General features: G+C 48.1%; 1 protein-coding gene across 1 annotated transcript; it reads right to left on the reverse strand.

Annotated features, from left to right (window-relative positions):
• Positions 1-29: 29 nt before the first annotated feature.
• On the reverse strand, positions 30-9,295 carry dcaf10 (DDB1 and CUL4 associated factor 10). Its single transcript, XM_088400631.1, has 7 exons — positions 8,638-9,295; positions 3,516-3,629; positions 3,252-3,449; positions 2,956-3,158; positions 2,801-2,878; positions 2,581-2,726; positions 30-2,501 (listed from the first exon to the last, which is right to left on the reverse strand). The coding sequence occupies exons 1-7, from the start codon at positions 9,090-9,092 to the stop codon at positions 2,130-2,132; spliced, it is 1,566 nt and encodes a 521-aa protein (XP_088256757.1). The 5' UTR covers positions 9,093-9,295; the 3' UTR covers positions 30-2,129.
• Between the last annotated feature and the right edge of the window lie 8,358 nt (positions 9,296-17,653).

The following is a 17,653-nucleotide window of genomic DNA, read 5'->3' on the forward strand; positions in this document are numbered from 1 at the left end:
ATCTAGTGGCGAGGAAGCAGAACAACCACTTTCATAACAAAGCAATTTCTTGTTTATTGTTGCCAAGACAAAGTACCTTTCTTTCCTTTTTTTAACGTTTCATAGCTCAGGATAATTCTGTGCGTGAATACAACTTGGCACCGCATGTACACAAACGCACACACAAACACACACAAACGTGTGCAGAAGAGCACTGGAAACGATGCAAAATTGTTTTCTGTTGAATTCATATTTTGCCATTATTTCAGTCTTTCAATAGGAGCAAACTGAGTGACCTCAGTATTCGTTTGAGTTATTGATTATTCTGACATTACATTTTGGGAAAACCTGAAAAACAATTTCCACCCACATTACAAACTCAAAAACAACTCCAGAGAAGCACAAAATCAGAACTTTGATGAAATAAATAATTCAATAAATGCATTTCCATCCGTTGTCTTTCAGGCCTGCCTTGAATATCCGTTTTCAATTAAGTCCTATTTTCATAAGAAATAAGCGCAAGAACACACTATGTGTTTATGTAATAAACATTAGGGCCATAACTGGAAAGAAAAAAAAATATTGTAGCACGAGAACAAATTTAGAAATGTGAAGACAAGCCTTTTTTCCCATTCATAAAAAGTCTGAATGATACGAGACTAAGCAGTGCTTTTATGAGATTTTTTTTAACTAGGAAGTCGGAATAAGAGAGTTGTCGTAAATTTATGTTGTTTTTTTTATCCCCACCTTCCATTCCAGTGTGGTCTGAACAGCCCTTATTGATTACCTGCGGCTGGTATGCATAGTAGTTCACACTTGACTTTCATCTTTTTTTCTATTATTACTTTGGGAAACCTAACACATACTCAGACAAGAGGCAAAAAAAGAGAAAATGGATGACAAGAAATTTCTCAGAAGTGTCTTGGTCATTATGGATTTTTCTTTAGTGTCATAATGGTGGAAAGGGAAAACAACTCGGAACTATTTCCCATTTCTAGGTGAGGTTCTCGATATTTGAACAGGAGGCGAGAACGCAAAAAGAATAAAAAAGTCACCTAAATGCCATCGTTGACAGATTGCTGTGAACAAAAAAAAAAACGCTGAAAGGCCACGAGGCGGAAACATGAGCCAAAGGCAGCGGTGTCCATGTCGTGCCACGTTGAGTCAAAGTGGAAAGCAACCGGCTGGCAAGTCCACAAAATGTTTCTCCATTCATTCATTTTGCGGGCGAGCTGGGGCCTAAGCAGGGTGGACTCGAGATTGGTCGCTAACCAATGGCGACCAATCGGGGGGCAGGAAAATTTCAAAAAGACGACAGCCAATTGAATATTGGGCGAAAAAAAGTAGTGTTTTCTGTTTTACTTTTTCTTTAAGGTTAGATTATGGTTTGCATTGAGAGAGAAAAAAAAAATCACTTCAACCTTACAAGAATAAATCTTTGTCAAATGTTTGTTATGTTTTTGTTTATATTTTTTTCTAATAAAGTAAGCTTATTGAGAAATATTTCAAGATGCAAGCAGTGTTTTCCGCACTGTTTGAGGGAAACGTTTTTATAAAAACTGTACTTTTTTGCTAGAAAGTTGCGGTGCTTTGACAAAATCTGAAGATTTAAGTCTCGTTGAAAAAAAAGTTTCAAGATTATAGTCTGGTTTTTCCACTTTGAGAAAAAGTTGCAATATTTCTAGGAAAAGCCATATTTCTTAGAATTATTTTTTTCATCCATTTAATTTAATATTAATTAAAATTTTTTCCCCCCCTTCTAAAAAGTCACACAGGGCAGCCCGCCAATCGCATTGAGACAAAGAAGCTTTCAGACCTTTGGACAATTTTCAATCTTCAGTTTAGCTCACATGCAGACCACTTCTGGAGAAAATGCACGCAAGCACGCGGAGACCACGAGGATGGTCCACGCGGGACGGCCGCAGCATAGATTCCAAGTCGAGCCTCACAAAGGCAAGCTGGACAGATGTGCTAAGCAGCCGTCGGACGCCTCGCCCCTAAGGTTCCACCTTAAATTTGCAATGTAAGACGGAGCGAATCGTTGAGGCCGCTGTCGCTTCGGGACGGACTTGAAACGTCCCCGGCGGGCCGCAGCACTTTTGAGAAGGTGTGCATAGAAGATGCGGGCGTACTTGGGTGGGTGTGTTCTGCTAGAACTTGGGCTGGTAGAGCGCCACCCGGCCGCTCAGGCAGCCCGAGGCCAGCTGGCAGTGTGTGGGCGAGAACTTGGTGGTGAGCACCACGTCGCTGTGAGAGTAGATGGAGCGCACCTCGCGCAGGCAAGCCGTCTGCACCGGCACGCAGTCGGCTAGCTCGCCGCAGCTGTCGTCAAAGGCAAGCAGACGCACTCCGTAGCCGTACGGCGAGCAGATGAGGCGTCCGTCAGGGCTGAAACAAAGCTCCTTGATGTAGCCCCGCCCCACGTTGGCCTCCTCGATGAAGTGAGTCAAGCGCAGGGAGCAGCGCGGGGATGCTGGCGGGCGGGTGGGCGCGCCCTCCTGGAACTCGTACACGCACGTCCACTGCGGGGGACATGCCGGGAGCGGGCTTGAAAAACCTGCCACAGAGGCCAACGTGCCATCGTCTCGTCTCGGGGCTCACCTCGCGATCGTCCATGTTGCTGGAGCAGCGTATGAGTGCGGCCCAGCCTTTGGGGTGGAGCTGCAGGGATGTGATGCAGCTCCCTCGATCCCGCTCGCCCGGGATCTCCGGGGTCAGAACCTCCAGGCTGTTCCGGGGAGAAAGGCCTGAAGGAAGAGTGTTTAGGTTTCATGATCGGACGTTGATCCTCGACAGCTTTTTACGTCAAAGGGCTTCTCACCTTCTCTATGCGGGTGCAACTTGCTGGAGTCGTTTCCGTGGCGCGGTCCGGCCGAGCGGGATGCCAGCGCGCCTCCGTCTGAGCGTCAAAGCGCACATTTGAACCCACCCGACCGCGATCCCTGCGTGGCAGGAGCGAAGGCCTGCGCCGCCTACCTGAAGTGAGCGGCGTCCGCCTGGCCCGCAGCATGCGGTAGCTGCCCACCTCCAGCGACTGTGTGAGGTCCAAGTCGTGCAGGATGAGCAGGTAGCCCGACGACGTGGAGATGAGCATCTTGGAGCAGTCGGGTGTCAGGCGCATCCTCATCAGGTAGCGTGTGTGGAAGAACTTCTTGTGCGGGCAGCCGTCCTCCGTGAATCTGAGGGGAGCGTTTGGTATTTTATCAGACTTTTGCTACGGTGACGAAATTTGAAAGTAGCTCATGATCACTTTCAAGTAAGACTCTGGGCACCTGTTGGTGTCCCACGTGATGACGTTGCCGTCGAAGCCGGAGGTGACCAGCAGGCGCGTGTTGGTGTCGTACTCGATGTTTTTCACCCAGCTGGCATGGCCGTGCAGCGAGCACACCTTGGAGTTGAGCTTGCGCAGGTCCCACAGCGCGATGGTGGTGTCGTCCGAGCACGTGGCGAACAGACGGTTGTCCAGGAACCTGAAGCAGAACTGTTAGCGTTTCCATTTCAATGCTTGAACAATTTGAAATATGGACAAAAGTCACCTTATGTTGTTGACACAATCCTCATGGGCCTCCGTCAAAGTTTTGATGTGTCGGGACGAGACAGGATCAAACAGGAGGACCTCGGTCTGCTCGCAGGCCACCGTCAGCACAGACCTGAAGATAACACGTCATCGTCGAGCACTTTTTTCTAAACCAGGGTTGTTTTTTTTAAATGAGCATTTAAAGGTGACAGCCAGGCTTTCAAACTGGATTTCAAAGTTTCACATTTGGGTCTCGTGCCAGGGTTTGTATTTCAACCCAGCACGCATTAACGGGAGGACCGAGTGGGAACACAAGGGAGAGCCGGCCTGCTGCTTCAGCTTGACCTGCTTTATTGAGCCGTCTAGTCGCTTTGACCCAGCCACTAATCCGCAGTGAACAACTGACCCTCCCACTCTAATCGATTACACACCTACAAACGTAATCAGCATACAAAAGTCAACTGCCTGTATAACGTGAGCAAGAAAGCAATTTAGGTTCTCGAAGGATCAAACAACTTGATACTGTATCTCAGGGGTCACCAACACGGTGCCTGAGGGTACCAGGTCGCCCGTGAGGACCGCATGAGTCGCCCGCAGGACTGTTCTAAAATTAGCTCAAATAGCAGCACTTGTCAGCGAGCTGCATCTATTAATTTTACAGTCAAACCTCGGTTTTCGAACGTCCCGGTTCTCGAACAAATCGCAATTCAAACAAAAAATTTCGAGATTTTTTTTGCTTCGGTTGTCGAACAAAATTTGGTCGAACCTTGCGAGATGAGCCGGGAGGACCCGAAAAAACCCGACCGCGCGGCCCGGATACCGACTGAATCCGTTGTTATTGCATTTTCGTTACTTGGAGGATTGTATTGACTCCTAATCATACCTCCAAAGAAAGCAAGTGGGAGCAGTAAAGCCATCCTAAAACACAAAGACGCTCTTAAAGTAATGCGACAGTGAGCGCCCGGCGCGCTGCGGGAGCGCGATCGGACCAAATTAAGCTCCCTGCACACTGAAGTCCACTTAAATTTTGGAAAGTACATCAGGACTTTAAAAATATTTTCTAAATTTCAGTGACGGCTCTGTCATGCCCCTTCGTGAGTCGTCACCTTATCGTGGTGGAGGGGTTTGCGTGCCCCTATGATCCTAGGAGCCATGTTGTCGGGGGCTTCATGCCCCTGGTAGGGTCACCCGTGGCAAACGGGTCCTAGGTGAGGGGCCAGACAAAGCACGTCTCACAGAAGCCCCTTATGATGAGTAAAATAAATGGACTTCGTTTTCCCTCGCCAGGACGCGGGTCACCGGGGCCCCCCTCGGGAGCCAGGCCTGGAGGCGGGGCTCGAAGGCGAGCGTCTGGTGGCCGGGCCTTCGCCCATGGGGCCCGGCCGGGCACAGCCCGAAAAGGAAACGTGGGTCCTCCTTCCCATGGGCTCACCACCTGTGGGAGGGGCCAAAGAGGTCAGGTGCAGTGTGAGCTGGGCGGCGGCCAAAGGCAGGGACCTTGGCGGTCTGATCCCTGGCTGCAGAAGCTGGCTCTTGGGACATGGAATGTCACCTCTCTGGCTGGAAAGGAGCTGGTGTGCGAGGCAGAAAAATTCCGACTAGATATAGTCGGATTAGCCTCCACGCACAGTTTGGGTTCCGGTACAAGCCCTCTCGAGAGGGGCTGGACTCTCTTCCACTCTGGAGTTGCCCACGGTGAGAGGCGTCGAGCAGGTTGTGGGTATACTTATTGCCCCCCGGCTGGGTGCCTGCACATTGGGGTTCACCCCGGTGAACGAGAGGGTAGCCTCCCTCCGCCTTCGGGTGGGGGGACGGGTCTAGACTGTTGTTTGTGTCTATGCACCAAACGGCAGCTCAGAGTACCCACCCTTCTTGGAATCCCTGGAGGAAGTGCTGGAGAGTGCTCCTTCTGGGGACTCCATCGTTCTACTGGGTGACTTCAATGCTCACGTGGGCAATGACAGTGAGACCTGGAAGGGCGTGATTGGGAGGAACGGCCCCCCCCCCCGATCTGAACCCGAGCGGTGTTCTATTATTGGACTTCTGTGCTCGACACGGATTTTCAATAATGAACACCATGTTCAAAAATAAGGGTGTCCATGTGTGCACTTGGCACCAGGACACCCTAGGCCGCAGTTCGATGATCGACTTTGTAGTCGTGTCATCAGATTTGCGGCCGCATGTTTTGGACACTCGGGTGAAGAGAGGGGCGGAGCTGTCAACTGGTCACCACCTGGTGGTGGGTTGGCTCCGATGGTGGGGGAAGATGCCGGTCCGACCTGGCAGACCCTCACAGAGCGTGAGGGTCTGCTGGGAACGTCTGGCAGAATCTCCTGTCAGGAAGAGCTTCAACTTCCACCTCCGGCAGAGCTTTTACCACGTCCCGGGGGAGGCGGGGGACATTGAGTCTGAGTGGACCATGTTCCGCGCCTCCATTGTTGAGGCGGCTGACCGAAGCTGTGGCCGTAAGGTCGTTGGTGCCTGTCGTGGCGGCAATCCCCGAACCCGCTGGTGGAAACCGGCGGTAAAGGATGCCGTCAAGCTGAAGAAGGAATCCTATCAGGCCGTTTTGGCCGGCGGGACTCCGGAGGCAGCTGACAGGTACCGGATGGCCAAGCGGAACGCGGCTTCGGCGGTTGCTGAGGCAAAAGCCCAGGCGTGGGAGGAGTTTGGTGAGGCCATGGAGAATGACTTCCGGACGGCTTCGAGGAAATTCTGGTCCACCATCCGGCGTCTCAGGAGGGGGAAGCAGTGCAACGTCAACACTGTTTACAGTGGGGATGGCGTGCTGCTGACCTCAACTTGGGACGTTGTGAATCGGTGGGGAAAATACTTCGAAGACCTCCTCAATTCCACCTACACGCCTTCCATTGAGGAAGCAGGGCCAGGAGACTCTGAGGCGGATTCTCCAATCTCTGGGGTCGAAGTCACTGAGGTAGTTAAAAAACTCCTCGGTGGCAAGGCCCCGGGGGTGGATGAGATCCGCCCGGAGTTCTTAAAGGCTCTGGATGTTGTGGGGCTGTCATGGCTGACACGCCTCTACAACATTGCGTGGACATCGGGGACAGTGCCTCTGGATTGGCAGACTGGGGTGGTGGTTCCCCTCTTTAAGAAGGGGGACCGGAGGGTGTGTTCCAATTACAGGGGAATCACACTCCTCAGCCTCCCCGGTGATTTCTATTCAGGGGTGCTGGAGAGGAGTTGTCCGTTGGGAGGTCGAACCTCGGATTCAGGAGGAGCAGTGTGGCTTTCGTCCTGGCCGTGGAACAGTGGACCAGCTCTACACCCTCAGCAGGATCGTCGAGGGTGCATGGGAGTTCGCCCAACCAGTCCACATGTGTTTTGTGGACTTGGAGAAGGCGTTCGACCGTGTCCCTCGGGAGGTTCTGTGGAGGGTGCTTCGGGAGTACGGGGTGCCGAGCCAACTAATAAGGACAGTTCGGTCCCTGTATCACCGATGCCAGAGTCTGGTCCGCATTTCCAGCAGTAAGTCGGATTCGTTCCCAGTGAGGGTTGGACTCCGCCAAGGCTGCCCTTTGTCACCGATTCGGTTCATAATTTTTATGGACAGAATTTGTAGGCGCAGCCGAGGCGTTGAGTGGGTCCGGTTTGGGGACCTCAGGATCGCGTCTCTGCTTTTTGCAGATGATGTGGTGCTGTTGGCTTCTTCAGGCGGTGATCTCCAGCTCTCGCTGGAATGGTTCGCAGCCGAGTGTGAAGCGGTCGGGATGAGGGTCAGCACCTCCAAATCCGAGTCCATGGTCCTCGATCGGAAAAGGGTGGAATGCCCTCTCCGGATCGGGGATGAGATCGTGCCCCAAGTGGAGGAGTTCAAGTATCTTGGAGTATTGTTCACGAGTGAGAAGAGGATGGAGTGCGAGATCGACAGGCGGATCAGTGCAGCGTCGGCGGTAATGCGGACCCTGTACCGGTCCGTTGTGGTGAAGAGAGAGCTGAGCCAAAAGGCAAAGCTCTCAATTTACCGGTCCATTTACGTTCCTACCCTCACCTATGGTCACGAGCTATGGGTCGTGACCGAAAGAACGAGATCCCGGATACAAGCGGCCGAAATGAGTTTTCTCCGCAGCATGTCCGGGCTCTCCCTTAGAGATAGGGTGAGTAGCTCGGTCATCTGGGAGAGACTCGGAGTAGAGTCGCTACTCCTCCACGTTGAGAGGAGCCAGATGAGGTGGCTTGGGCATCTCATCAGGATGCCTCCTGGACGCCTCCCTGGGGAGGTGTTCCGGGCATGTCCCACCGGTAGGAGACCCCGGGGACGACCCAGGACGCGCTGGAGAGACTATGTCTCTCAGCTGGCCTGGGAACACCTTGGGATCCCCCGGGATGAGCTGGATGAAGTGGCTGGGGAGAGGGAAGACTGGGAGTCCCTCCTAAAGCTGCTGCCCCCGCGACCCGACCCCGGATAAGCGGAAGATGGATGGATGGATGGCTCTGTCATAATAATGCGACCAGCGCAGTACAGTTCCGCGGTAGGCGACGCGCTACGGTTGCGCGTTCAGCGGTGCGCTGCAGTTGTGCGATCGGACTAATACGCGCAAATGAAAAAATGCTTAAAAAAGGCGGGGTTTTTTTTGTCTTGAAACGGATTATTTGTAATGGGAAAAATAGATTCGGAATTCGACCGATTTGCTTCTCGAACTGCCTTCTGGAACGGATTGTGGTCAAAAACCAAGGTTTGACTGTATTTTTGCTATTCTTGTTAAAATCACACTTACATGTGAATTGGGAAATGACAATAATAACACAAAGTGAAAGTCAAATTGAGCAAATTAGCTATTTCAGAAGTGTGTGTCAAACTGGTAGCCCTTTGCCTTAATCAGTACCCAGGAAGTAGCTCTCGGTTTAAGAAAGGTTGGTGACCCCTGCTGTATCTAGATAGAGACTGATTGGACTGGAGGCTGTGGACTATCCATTAAAAACAAACAAAACCCAGGGTTAGGTTTCAAATAAGGTTTGGTGTTTTCAGGACCAGGTTTGGAATTCAATGTAAAAAGTCGTGCTAGCTGACTGGGTATGGGTTTCAGATGAGGGTCAGGGGTGGGGGTCCAGCCGACATTTGTGTAATGATGCATTCTCGGCCTCCACATTCGGGGTCACCCCGACTTGAGGGCCTTCCTTACCCGTCTGGAGAGTATTCCAGGTTGAACACGGCACCGTGCGTCTTGGTGCTCAGGTTGACTGAGTCGGCGGCCGGGTTCATGGAGCTGTACAAGCTAGTCATGGTCCTGAAATTGTCCCGCACCGGGTCCACAAATACGCCGCGCCTGATGGACCTGTTCTGAAGCCACGAGAACAGACTCGGAGCCCGGCTAGTGTCGCAGCCCGAACCCCCACTGCCGTCGCCGCCTGCCGATTGAGGCGCGGCGGCTGATTCTTGACGATCTTCCAAAGTCTCGCTGGTTGCCGGCGGGGAAGGAGGGCAGCTACGAGCGAGGTTTCCATCGTGGTCCGAGCCGTCCATGTGGGGTTCTTTATCGGAGCCCCCGCCGCCGCTACTGCTGCTGCTGCTGGTCGTGCTGCTGCTGCTCCTGCTGTCGGGCCTGTCCCGCGGCTCGTCGGGGTCCTCTGAGCTCATTGTGGTCTCTGGCGAGATATCCGAGCGTCGAATGAGCGCGGTCCACCGGACGAGCGTGAAAGCGGAGCCGCCTCAACACCGCGGCGGTGCCATGACGGATTTTAAGTGAGCTTGAAGCGGACAAATGTTGCTTGTTGTCAGTCTCGCATAAGCCGAACCGCCGCGGTAGAAGCGGAAGAGGCTAGTCGGTGGACAACTGGACGAGTACCGGTGAGACTTTCAAAGTAAATGAATACAAGTGCCGAATCTCACCGTACGCAAACGAAAATCAGCATGACAGTATTTAACGCATATACAACAAAAGACTATTTAATCGATCTTTTGGTTTCACATTGTAAAAAGTAAATTAGTTTAGTACTCTGAAGCACACTACCGGAAATTACTTTTATTCAATTGGCTGGCTTGACTTCATGTTGACAGATATTGCGTAATTCCTCTTCCGCCTTTTTCTTTCAGCGCCTTGCCCCAGGTTTGTTGCTTCCACCTTGTGGATGGATGGACTCTTGCCAATTTGGATTGCCAATTTGATACAAACTGCTAAAGTAATAAATTTGCTAAATAATTTTAATTGTATCCTCATCATTGTTTCTCTCACTAGCTTTTCCCCATGAACGCTGATTTTATCAGGCACGACAGTGCTCACCTTTGACCAGAGGCGGTCCTGGCTGCTTTTGCGCCATGGGCAAAACATCCATCGCGGCGCCCCCCCCTCACACACACACACACACACACACACACACACACACACACACACACACACACACACACACACACACACACACACACACACACACACACACACACACACACACACACACACACACACACACACACACACACACACACACACACACAGGGACACACAAAAAAATACTTTTTTGCAAATACCATCCGGTCCGTCAAACAACTTTAACTTAACGTTAATCACGTTGCATATGCGTGCATCAGGTAATAATGGACTTTTTTTTTGTGTGTGTGTAATTTTTTCACATAACCCAATTGATTACATGTGGATAGGTATTATTATTTTTATGAATGAAATACAATTTATTTGGAAGCAGTTGTGTGGCCTTGGAATCTTTTGCCCCTCTCCCTTTGCTTTTCCTCTCGGGCCTCTGCTGTCCCCTGTCGGCCGCCGCCCTCTTGCCTGCTCGGAGCATGCGAGAGAGAGGCGCGGAGGGAGGGGCGACCCGACACGACTCTCAGCAGCAAATTGACATCACGTGACAATAAGGGCGCCTCAGTGCCCACTGAACAGATTTGAGATGGAACTGACTGGTGATTTTTTTTTTTTCCTGATGATTTTTTTTTTTTTTTCCTGAGAGTGCTCGTGCGCCCCCACGTGGATTGCGCCCTGGGCGGTCGCCCATATTGCCCATAGAAAAAAACAGCCCTGCCTTTGACCTATACTAGGGGTGTCAAACTTGATTTTGTCGATGGCCACTTTGTTAATGCGGCTTCATTTGGAGGGTGGAACCAAATAAATGTTTCATCATGATAGCAGTTTCTTCAACTATCGTTCAAGTGATTGTAAATAATATGTTTCGATATATCATTTATTGCAAACGAGAAACATTTTAATAAACATTTTAGAGAGGGTCATTGCTTGCACGGGCCACACAAAATGATACAGCGAGACGGAGCTGGCCCCCGGACCTTGAGTTTGACACCTGTGACCTATATTGTTTATTCCCCCTAAGATATTGTTTTTACTAAATACACACGAATGCATGTGTGATTTAAAAAACTTTGCCTGTCTGACTTTTGCCGGCGTGGAATGTTTGATGTTTGTCATTGCTTCCAATTGCACAGCTTCCAAAGTGTTATTGGTGTTATTTGATTCAATTTAGCATCAATTTGATGTCCACTCTTTTGAGTCGTCCAGGTGACACGCACAAACACAAAGAAGTTCCAGCAAGCATAAAAACAAACAAATTCAAGTTTGGCAAGGACCATTGGTACTTAGTACTATTCTGAAAAAAATCTATCCCAGGCTAAAAAGCCGAACCCTCCCTTTAAACTTAAATTAAAACCCAAACTTGAATCATTGTCTGGAAAGCTTAATTTGCAATCCTGACCCAAGACCACCTCTGTATACTGCCTTCATGAGGTATCATTAGTCAGCCCCCCACCCCCCTGACAAGCTCGTCCATGTGATCACATAACTTTACAGTAATCGGCGGAGAAAACATCAGCTGCTTCCAGTTAGCTGGGCAGTGACTCCCATTAAATCTCAAACACACAAACACGTGTACACACACAAACATTCTGTCTAAAAGGTGTGTATTCTGCCAGCAAATCATATTACGGCCACCGAGAGCCTAAAGTCACGGGTTCCATTTTCCCAAGCTGCGACAAGTCGAATGCTTTGAAGTAGACCTGGACACAGGGTCAACGGCGAGGTAAAAAAACAAAAACAAAATAATACACTAGGACACACAGTCCGAGCTGTTTTCATTTGGATCATGTGTTTCAAGTTGTTATTGTGTTACATACGAAAGAAGGCTTACATTTGATTCCCAACCGCAATCTATGCCAGCGATGTAATGAAATGCTCATCCGCAGAATTTCCAATTAATTTGTGTGTCCACCTGTTGCCCTTCATACAACACAACAGCTTTGTGTTCAGCTCAAAAGGCCCAAATTTCCGACGAAATAAAAACATTTGAGATGAGATTGTCATTATTTCAGTCCCACACAAACACATACAATATCTTTCAAAAGTCTACACACCCCTCTATAAATATCAAAAGTTGGGCATCTGAAAATTGAATAATTTTAAAAAAACTTTTGCTACATTAATGAATGAATTAATTATGAATAATTTTGTGCTGCAAGCTGCGACAGTAAAAAATGTCAACATTATTTGCACTTGATGAGAGGCATTTTGAACACAACTTTGAACAGTCAGATCGTTCTAAAGAACACAAACGACTACATTCCAGTTGCAGTTGTTTCCTTTTGCTTCCCAGAGAGAGAGACACACACACACAAACACACAAACACACACACACACACACACACACACACACACACACACACACACACACACACACACACACACACACACACACACACACACACACACTGACTCAATTAACGATTTGAATTCCTTGCATGAGGGATTCCTTGAAAGACATTTAAGTGGATTATGCGATTATTATAATTATCAGAAAATGTATGCACTTTCTCCCGCGTTCCAACTGGATGGCGGCTATTTGTCATATCAATATACAAAATCACGCAAAAAAATTAAAAACACAGAACTAATTTCTGTAAGACTCTGAGAGAGCAACTCAAAGAAGCCAAATATTAAAGCGTTCATATTATGAATATCGGGGTACAATGACGGCTCTGACAAGGCCACCAAAACTGAGCCTGATGCAAGTCAACTGACCGGCGCGAACAGGCATGATTGCAGCAAAAACACAGCTAATGCGATTAAATGCGATCAGGAGATGGACACAAACACATCTGTACCAGTGTGGAACTGCGAAGCGACGCACATGTCACATGTCGGCGCCACACCGTGGCCAATCTTGTCATCGCCGGATAGACGTATGAAATATGAAAAACAAGTCTTGTGTTGGACTCATGATGTGAAATCTGGATTGGAAGCACGGGTGTCGACAAACCTTAAAATCACGAACAGACTCATCAATATCCGCTTCAAAACAAAAAAACAAATGTGAGCCGTCATCATAAGAAAGCCCGTGTGGCTCTTTTTGGATGCTCAAATCCAATCAGGCACATGCTAGCGTTGCAAATATTTGTGAATTTCCCCTGTGCTGTTTTCAAGACATCCATGTGTTATAGGACAGCAAAGAGGAGCGTGACAGCTCACTGCCACATGTGACCCCACAGCACTCTTGCATCCCCCCTCCCCTCCCCTCCCCTCCTGCAGCCAAAAAGACCTTTGCACGTCCAGCTTGCATCATTCACCACCGCCACTCGGCTTCCCACTGGTATTTATTTTTTTATCAGGAGTAATTTACAGCACTTTTCATTTAATTGTTTTTGATGGAAAAGGTGAGGCGTCCAGCTGCGTGAGAAATGGGTGACGCACAGTCGGCGTTTGAAGAAGGCGAGCCAGGGCAAGATGCTGCCGAGCACCAAGAGGAGGATGATAAGAAGGTACACGTTCAAAAGTGTTACAAACGGCGTTTTGCAAATATGCTGGCCAACGATTTCTAAGAGAATTTTTTTCGGTGGAGGCATATTTGAAATTGGAATAATTTGGCACAGTTTACTTGGGGCGTAAAAAAAAAAAAAATCCTGAAGTTGATATTGTGGCGGTCATTGTTAAAATTAAAAATGCATTGTTGCAAATTTCCTTATCCATTTTGCGGATGATATAAATTTCCGAATTGCTGTGTATCCCGAGAACTATTATGCAATGTCGTATCATAATTGACTTAGTTTTTCTTTTGTGAATTTTATTCAAATGTCCATACAGCCATGTTTCATATTGAATTTATCTACATTGCATTTTCTACAGGTTTTGTTTGTAAATTTAAAATGCAAATAAAAAGCAGACTGCCAAGGCATGAACAGTTCTCAGCAATAAGTCAGTGTTTTTTGTTTTTCATTATGTCAATATTTTTAATCTCATTAGCCAATTATGTTTTTGCCCCCAACAACCTAAAAGTAGCCACAGTAAAGCACATAATTATATCTTGATTAAGATGTCAAATGACAGTTATCAACTTGCATTCCTCAACGAAAAATGAATTTTACTGTTTGAATGTCGTGCTTAATTTTTTTTACGACTTGTTATATTTAAGCAAAAGACAAATTCACTTTGAAATTCCTGCTGGAAATTGAGACGGCAAGAACTCTAATTAGAAGGGTAACATTTTCACATTTGGGGGTTTTCTGCTTTGTGTGCAGCTTCTCAAAAACAACTGTCAAATTGATGCCAAATCAGCCACCCTGTTAGTGGAGGTCAATGGCATCCATGAGGATGACACCAATGCCCAAGGTAGGTAGAATAAAATGGCAGCTACATATTGAGTCCTATTAAACAAATAAGTTGAGTGGTTTAATGTGCCTTCCCTTCCTGCTATTGACATTAAGATGACTGGCTTCCAGAAAATCCTCCTAAAGAAGTGGAGACAAAAGTTGTAGGGAATGAGATGGAGCCAATCAAAGAGGGCAAAAAAGAGGGCGTGTCTTCAGAAGTGACCGAAGTCGAGGCAAAACACAACGACATCAATGAGAGCTTTAAAACATTCTTCAGTAAAGTTGGGTTGAAATTTACACTCAAACGAGGCTCCAGAGTCCACGGGGAGAACCAAGAAGGTGAGTCCACTGAGGTCAAAAAGCCTACTGAGCAAATTCAAGATGATACAACTCAAGCGGACACGACACGTGAGAGTCAAAATGAGGATTCAACATGGCCGACTGAGGGAGAAGCAACAGATTCCCAGAACGAGGTCAATATCCCTGACGAAGAATGGACGCACCTCGACACCCCGTCCGAACAAGATCCTTCATTTCCCTCTAGCCCCAAAGAAGATGTGACGATGTCACCCATTAAAAAGTTTTTCGCCTCGGGACTATTTACCAGATTAGGGAAAAAGAGGCTGTCTTTAGAAGACGAGACCATAACAAGAGAGCTTGTTATGGAGGAAGTCGAAGACACTGAAAAAGAAATGGCACAAGACCAAAATGAGGACATAGAAAATACCACAGTAGCACTAGCAGATGTGTACAAGGAAGAAAATCCACCAGCAGTCATGATAAGCGTGCCTGGAAGCACCAATGAAATTGAGGATGTTCCGTCGAGTGCTCTCAAGAGACTTCTGTTGGGCTCTAGTCTGGTGAAGATCAAAAGGCAAAAAGAAGCAAAAACATCTGTGGGTGAACAATGTCAACCGTCTAGTGACGACTCGGACCAGCTTTTGTCGCCCGCTGCAATGGCAGAGAATGATAAAAAAAGTCCTACACAACCAGCAGATACAACCGTGGTCCAGGAGGAGGAAAGTCCGTGGGCCACCTTTAAGAAACTGTTATCTCCCAAAAAGCGAGTAAACAGATCCGCCTTGAACAATGATGACATGCAAAACCCATTGCCCAAAGACGAACTGAAGTCAAGCGAAGGAGATGACATATTAGAGTGCAGAATGGATGAGGGCAAAAAACGGAAGGATTCGGCTATTTCCTGGGATGCCATTTTATGTGCAAGAGGTCAGACAGCAACGGACTTTGATGACGAAACACCAACCGACGATGCAAATGGTACAGAGGCAGTGGAAAATTATGACAATTGTGATGTTTTAGCATCTACTCCCAAGAAAGCCGCAAGTCCACCTGAGAGCGATGTAGAGTCACTTTGCCACGCCTTCAAAAGACTCATGAGTCCAAAAAGGAAAGCCAAGCTTGTGGAAGAAATTCAACGCAGTCCTGAAACTGAGAGCATGCAAGAAAATGTCTCCCTTTTAGGTAAAATTTTCCCAGGCTGGAATAAGAGAAAGTCAGTCCCAAACAAAGACCAAGAAGCAACTTCGTGTGAGGTGGACCAGGAGCTCAGTGTCGGTGACCTAAATTGTATTATGCCAGCTGTTGTTCCCTTGTATGATTATGACACAGTTGAGACAGAGCCAAAAGAGACCGTTGCAGGAAGGGAAGCATCCACAAAAACAGACATTGACCTTAAACAAGGCTTCCTCTCTGAGGTGATAGATGCAGCCCCACCTTCGGAAAATCTGCAGACTGAAGAACCGCTACAAACTGTTGAGGCATTACAAAATGAGGCCACAAATGAAGACCTGGCCCACCTTGCAGAGTACATTGAAAAAGCCCTTAGTGATATTCCGGAGGAAGGTGAGTTTACAGAGAGCACCAGAGCAGAAAATGTGATAGAAATTACATCAGAGGCTAACAGCGCACCACATCCTGTGGAGGTCAGCCTCGCCGACAATAGTGCCATGATCTCTGCACTCTCCCAACAGGCAGAAAAAACATCAGATGCTACCACACCGGTTCGCACTAAAGCCCAAGTCGAGGAAACAGAAGAGCTCATGCAGCCAGGTGTTGAGACCACCACCACTCTGCTCGAGGCAGATCTGTCGTGCTCAGACACAATACTTGGTTCTGTCTTGTGTGACACACTTGGAGAGGATTCACATCTACCCGGAGTCAAAAAATCAAACGCACCCACCACCATGATAGATCTGGTTCCAAATGAAATGGAAGCAGCAACGGATGAAACAGAGTCATCAGTAGCCGACAAAATAATTTCAACAGAGGCGCTTGACACCCAGGAAATCACACCTACGGAGAAGCTGGACATGAAGAAAATCTCAACCCCCATTCCTACAGAGGAGATTGACACTGAAGAAATCACACTTCACATTTCAACGAAGGAGCTCGAAACAGTGGGAATTAGACATGCCATTCCTAACGAGGAGCCAGACATTGAGAAAATCGCACCACAAATTCTTGTAGAGAAGCTCGACATCAACGAAATCAAATCTCCCATACGTTCCAAGGAGCTGGACACCCAAAGTACAACTACAACTTCTACAAAGGAGCTTCACACCAAGGAAATCACAAGTCCCATTCCTACACAGGTGGTTGACACCAAAGAAAGGGGACCTCAAAATCTTACCAAGGAGCTTGGCACCACGGAGATCACAAGTCCCATTCCTACAGAGGAGCTTGACATTGAGACCACAGAGATCACAAGTCCCATTCCTACAGAGAAGGTTGACACTGAGGATATGGGATCTCAAAGTCTTACCAAGGAGCTCAGCACCACAGAGATCACAAGTCCCATTCCTACAAAGAAGGTTGACACTGAGGAAATGGAACCTCAAATTCTTACCAAGGAGCTCGGCACCACGGAGATCACTAGTCCCATTCCTACAGAGAAGCTTGACACTGAGACCATAGAGATCACAAGTCCCATTCCTACAGTGCAGGTTGACACTGAGAACAGTGGACCTCAAATTCTTATCAAGGAGCTCGACACTACAGATATCACAAGAGCCATTCTTACAGAGAAGCTTGACACTGAGAGCACAGAGATCACAAGTCCCATTCCTACAGAGTTGGTTGACACGGAGGAAATAGAACGTCAAGTTCTTACCAAGGAGCTCGACACCATGGAGATCACAAGACCCATTCCTACAGAGGTGGTTGACACAGAGGAAATGGAACATCAAGTTCTTACCAAGGAGCTCGACACCATAGAGATCACTAGTCCCATTCCTACAGAGCAGGTTGACACTGAGGAAATGGAACCTCAAATTCTTACGAAGGATCTCAACACCACAGAGATTACAAGTCCCATTCCTACAGAGAAGGTTGACACGGAGGAAATGGAACGTCAAGTTCTTACCAGGGAGCTCGACACCATGGAGATCACAAGACCCATTCCTACAGAGGTGGTTGACACTGAGGAAATGGAACATCAAGTTCTTACCAAGGAGCTCGACACCATGGAGATCACAAGACCCATTCCTACAGAGGTGGTTGACACGGAGGAAATGGAACATCAAGTTCTTACCAAGGAGCTCGACACCATAGAGATCACAAGTCCCATTCCTACAGAGCAG

Source organism: Syngnathus floridae, chromosome 16 (genome assembly GCF_059516105.1).
Source record: "Syngnathus floridae isolate MCC-2025c chromosome 16, RoL_Sflo_1.0, whole genome shotgun sequence".
NCBI classification, from domain to species: domain Eukaryota; kingdom Metazoa; phylum Chordata; class Actinopteri; order Syngnathiformes; family Syngnathidae; genus Syngnathus; species Syngnathus floridae.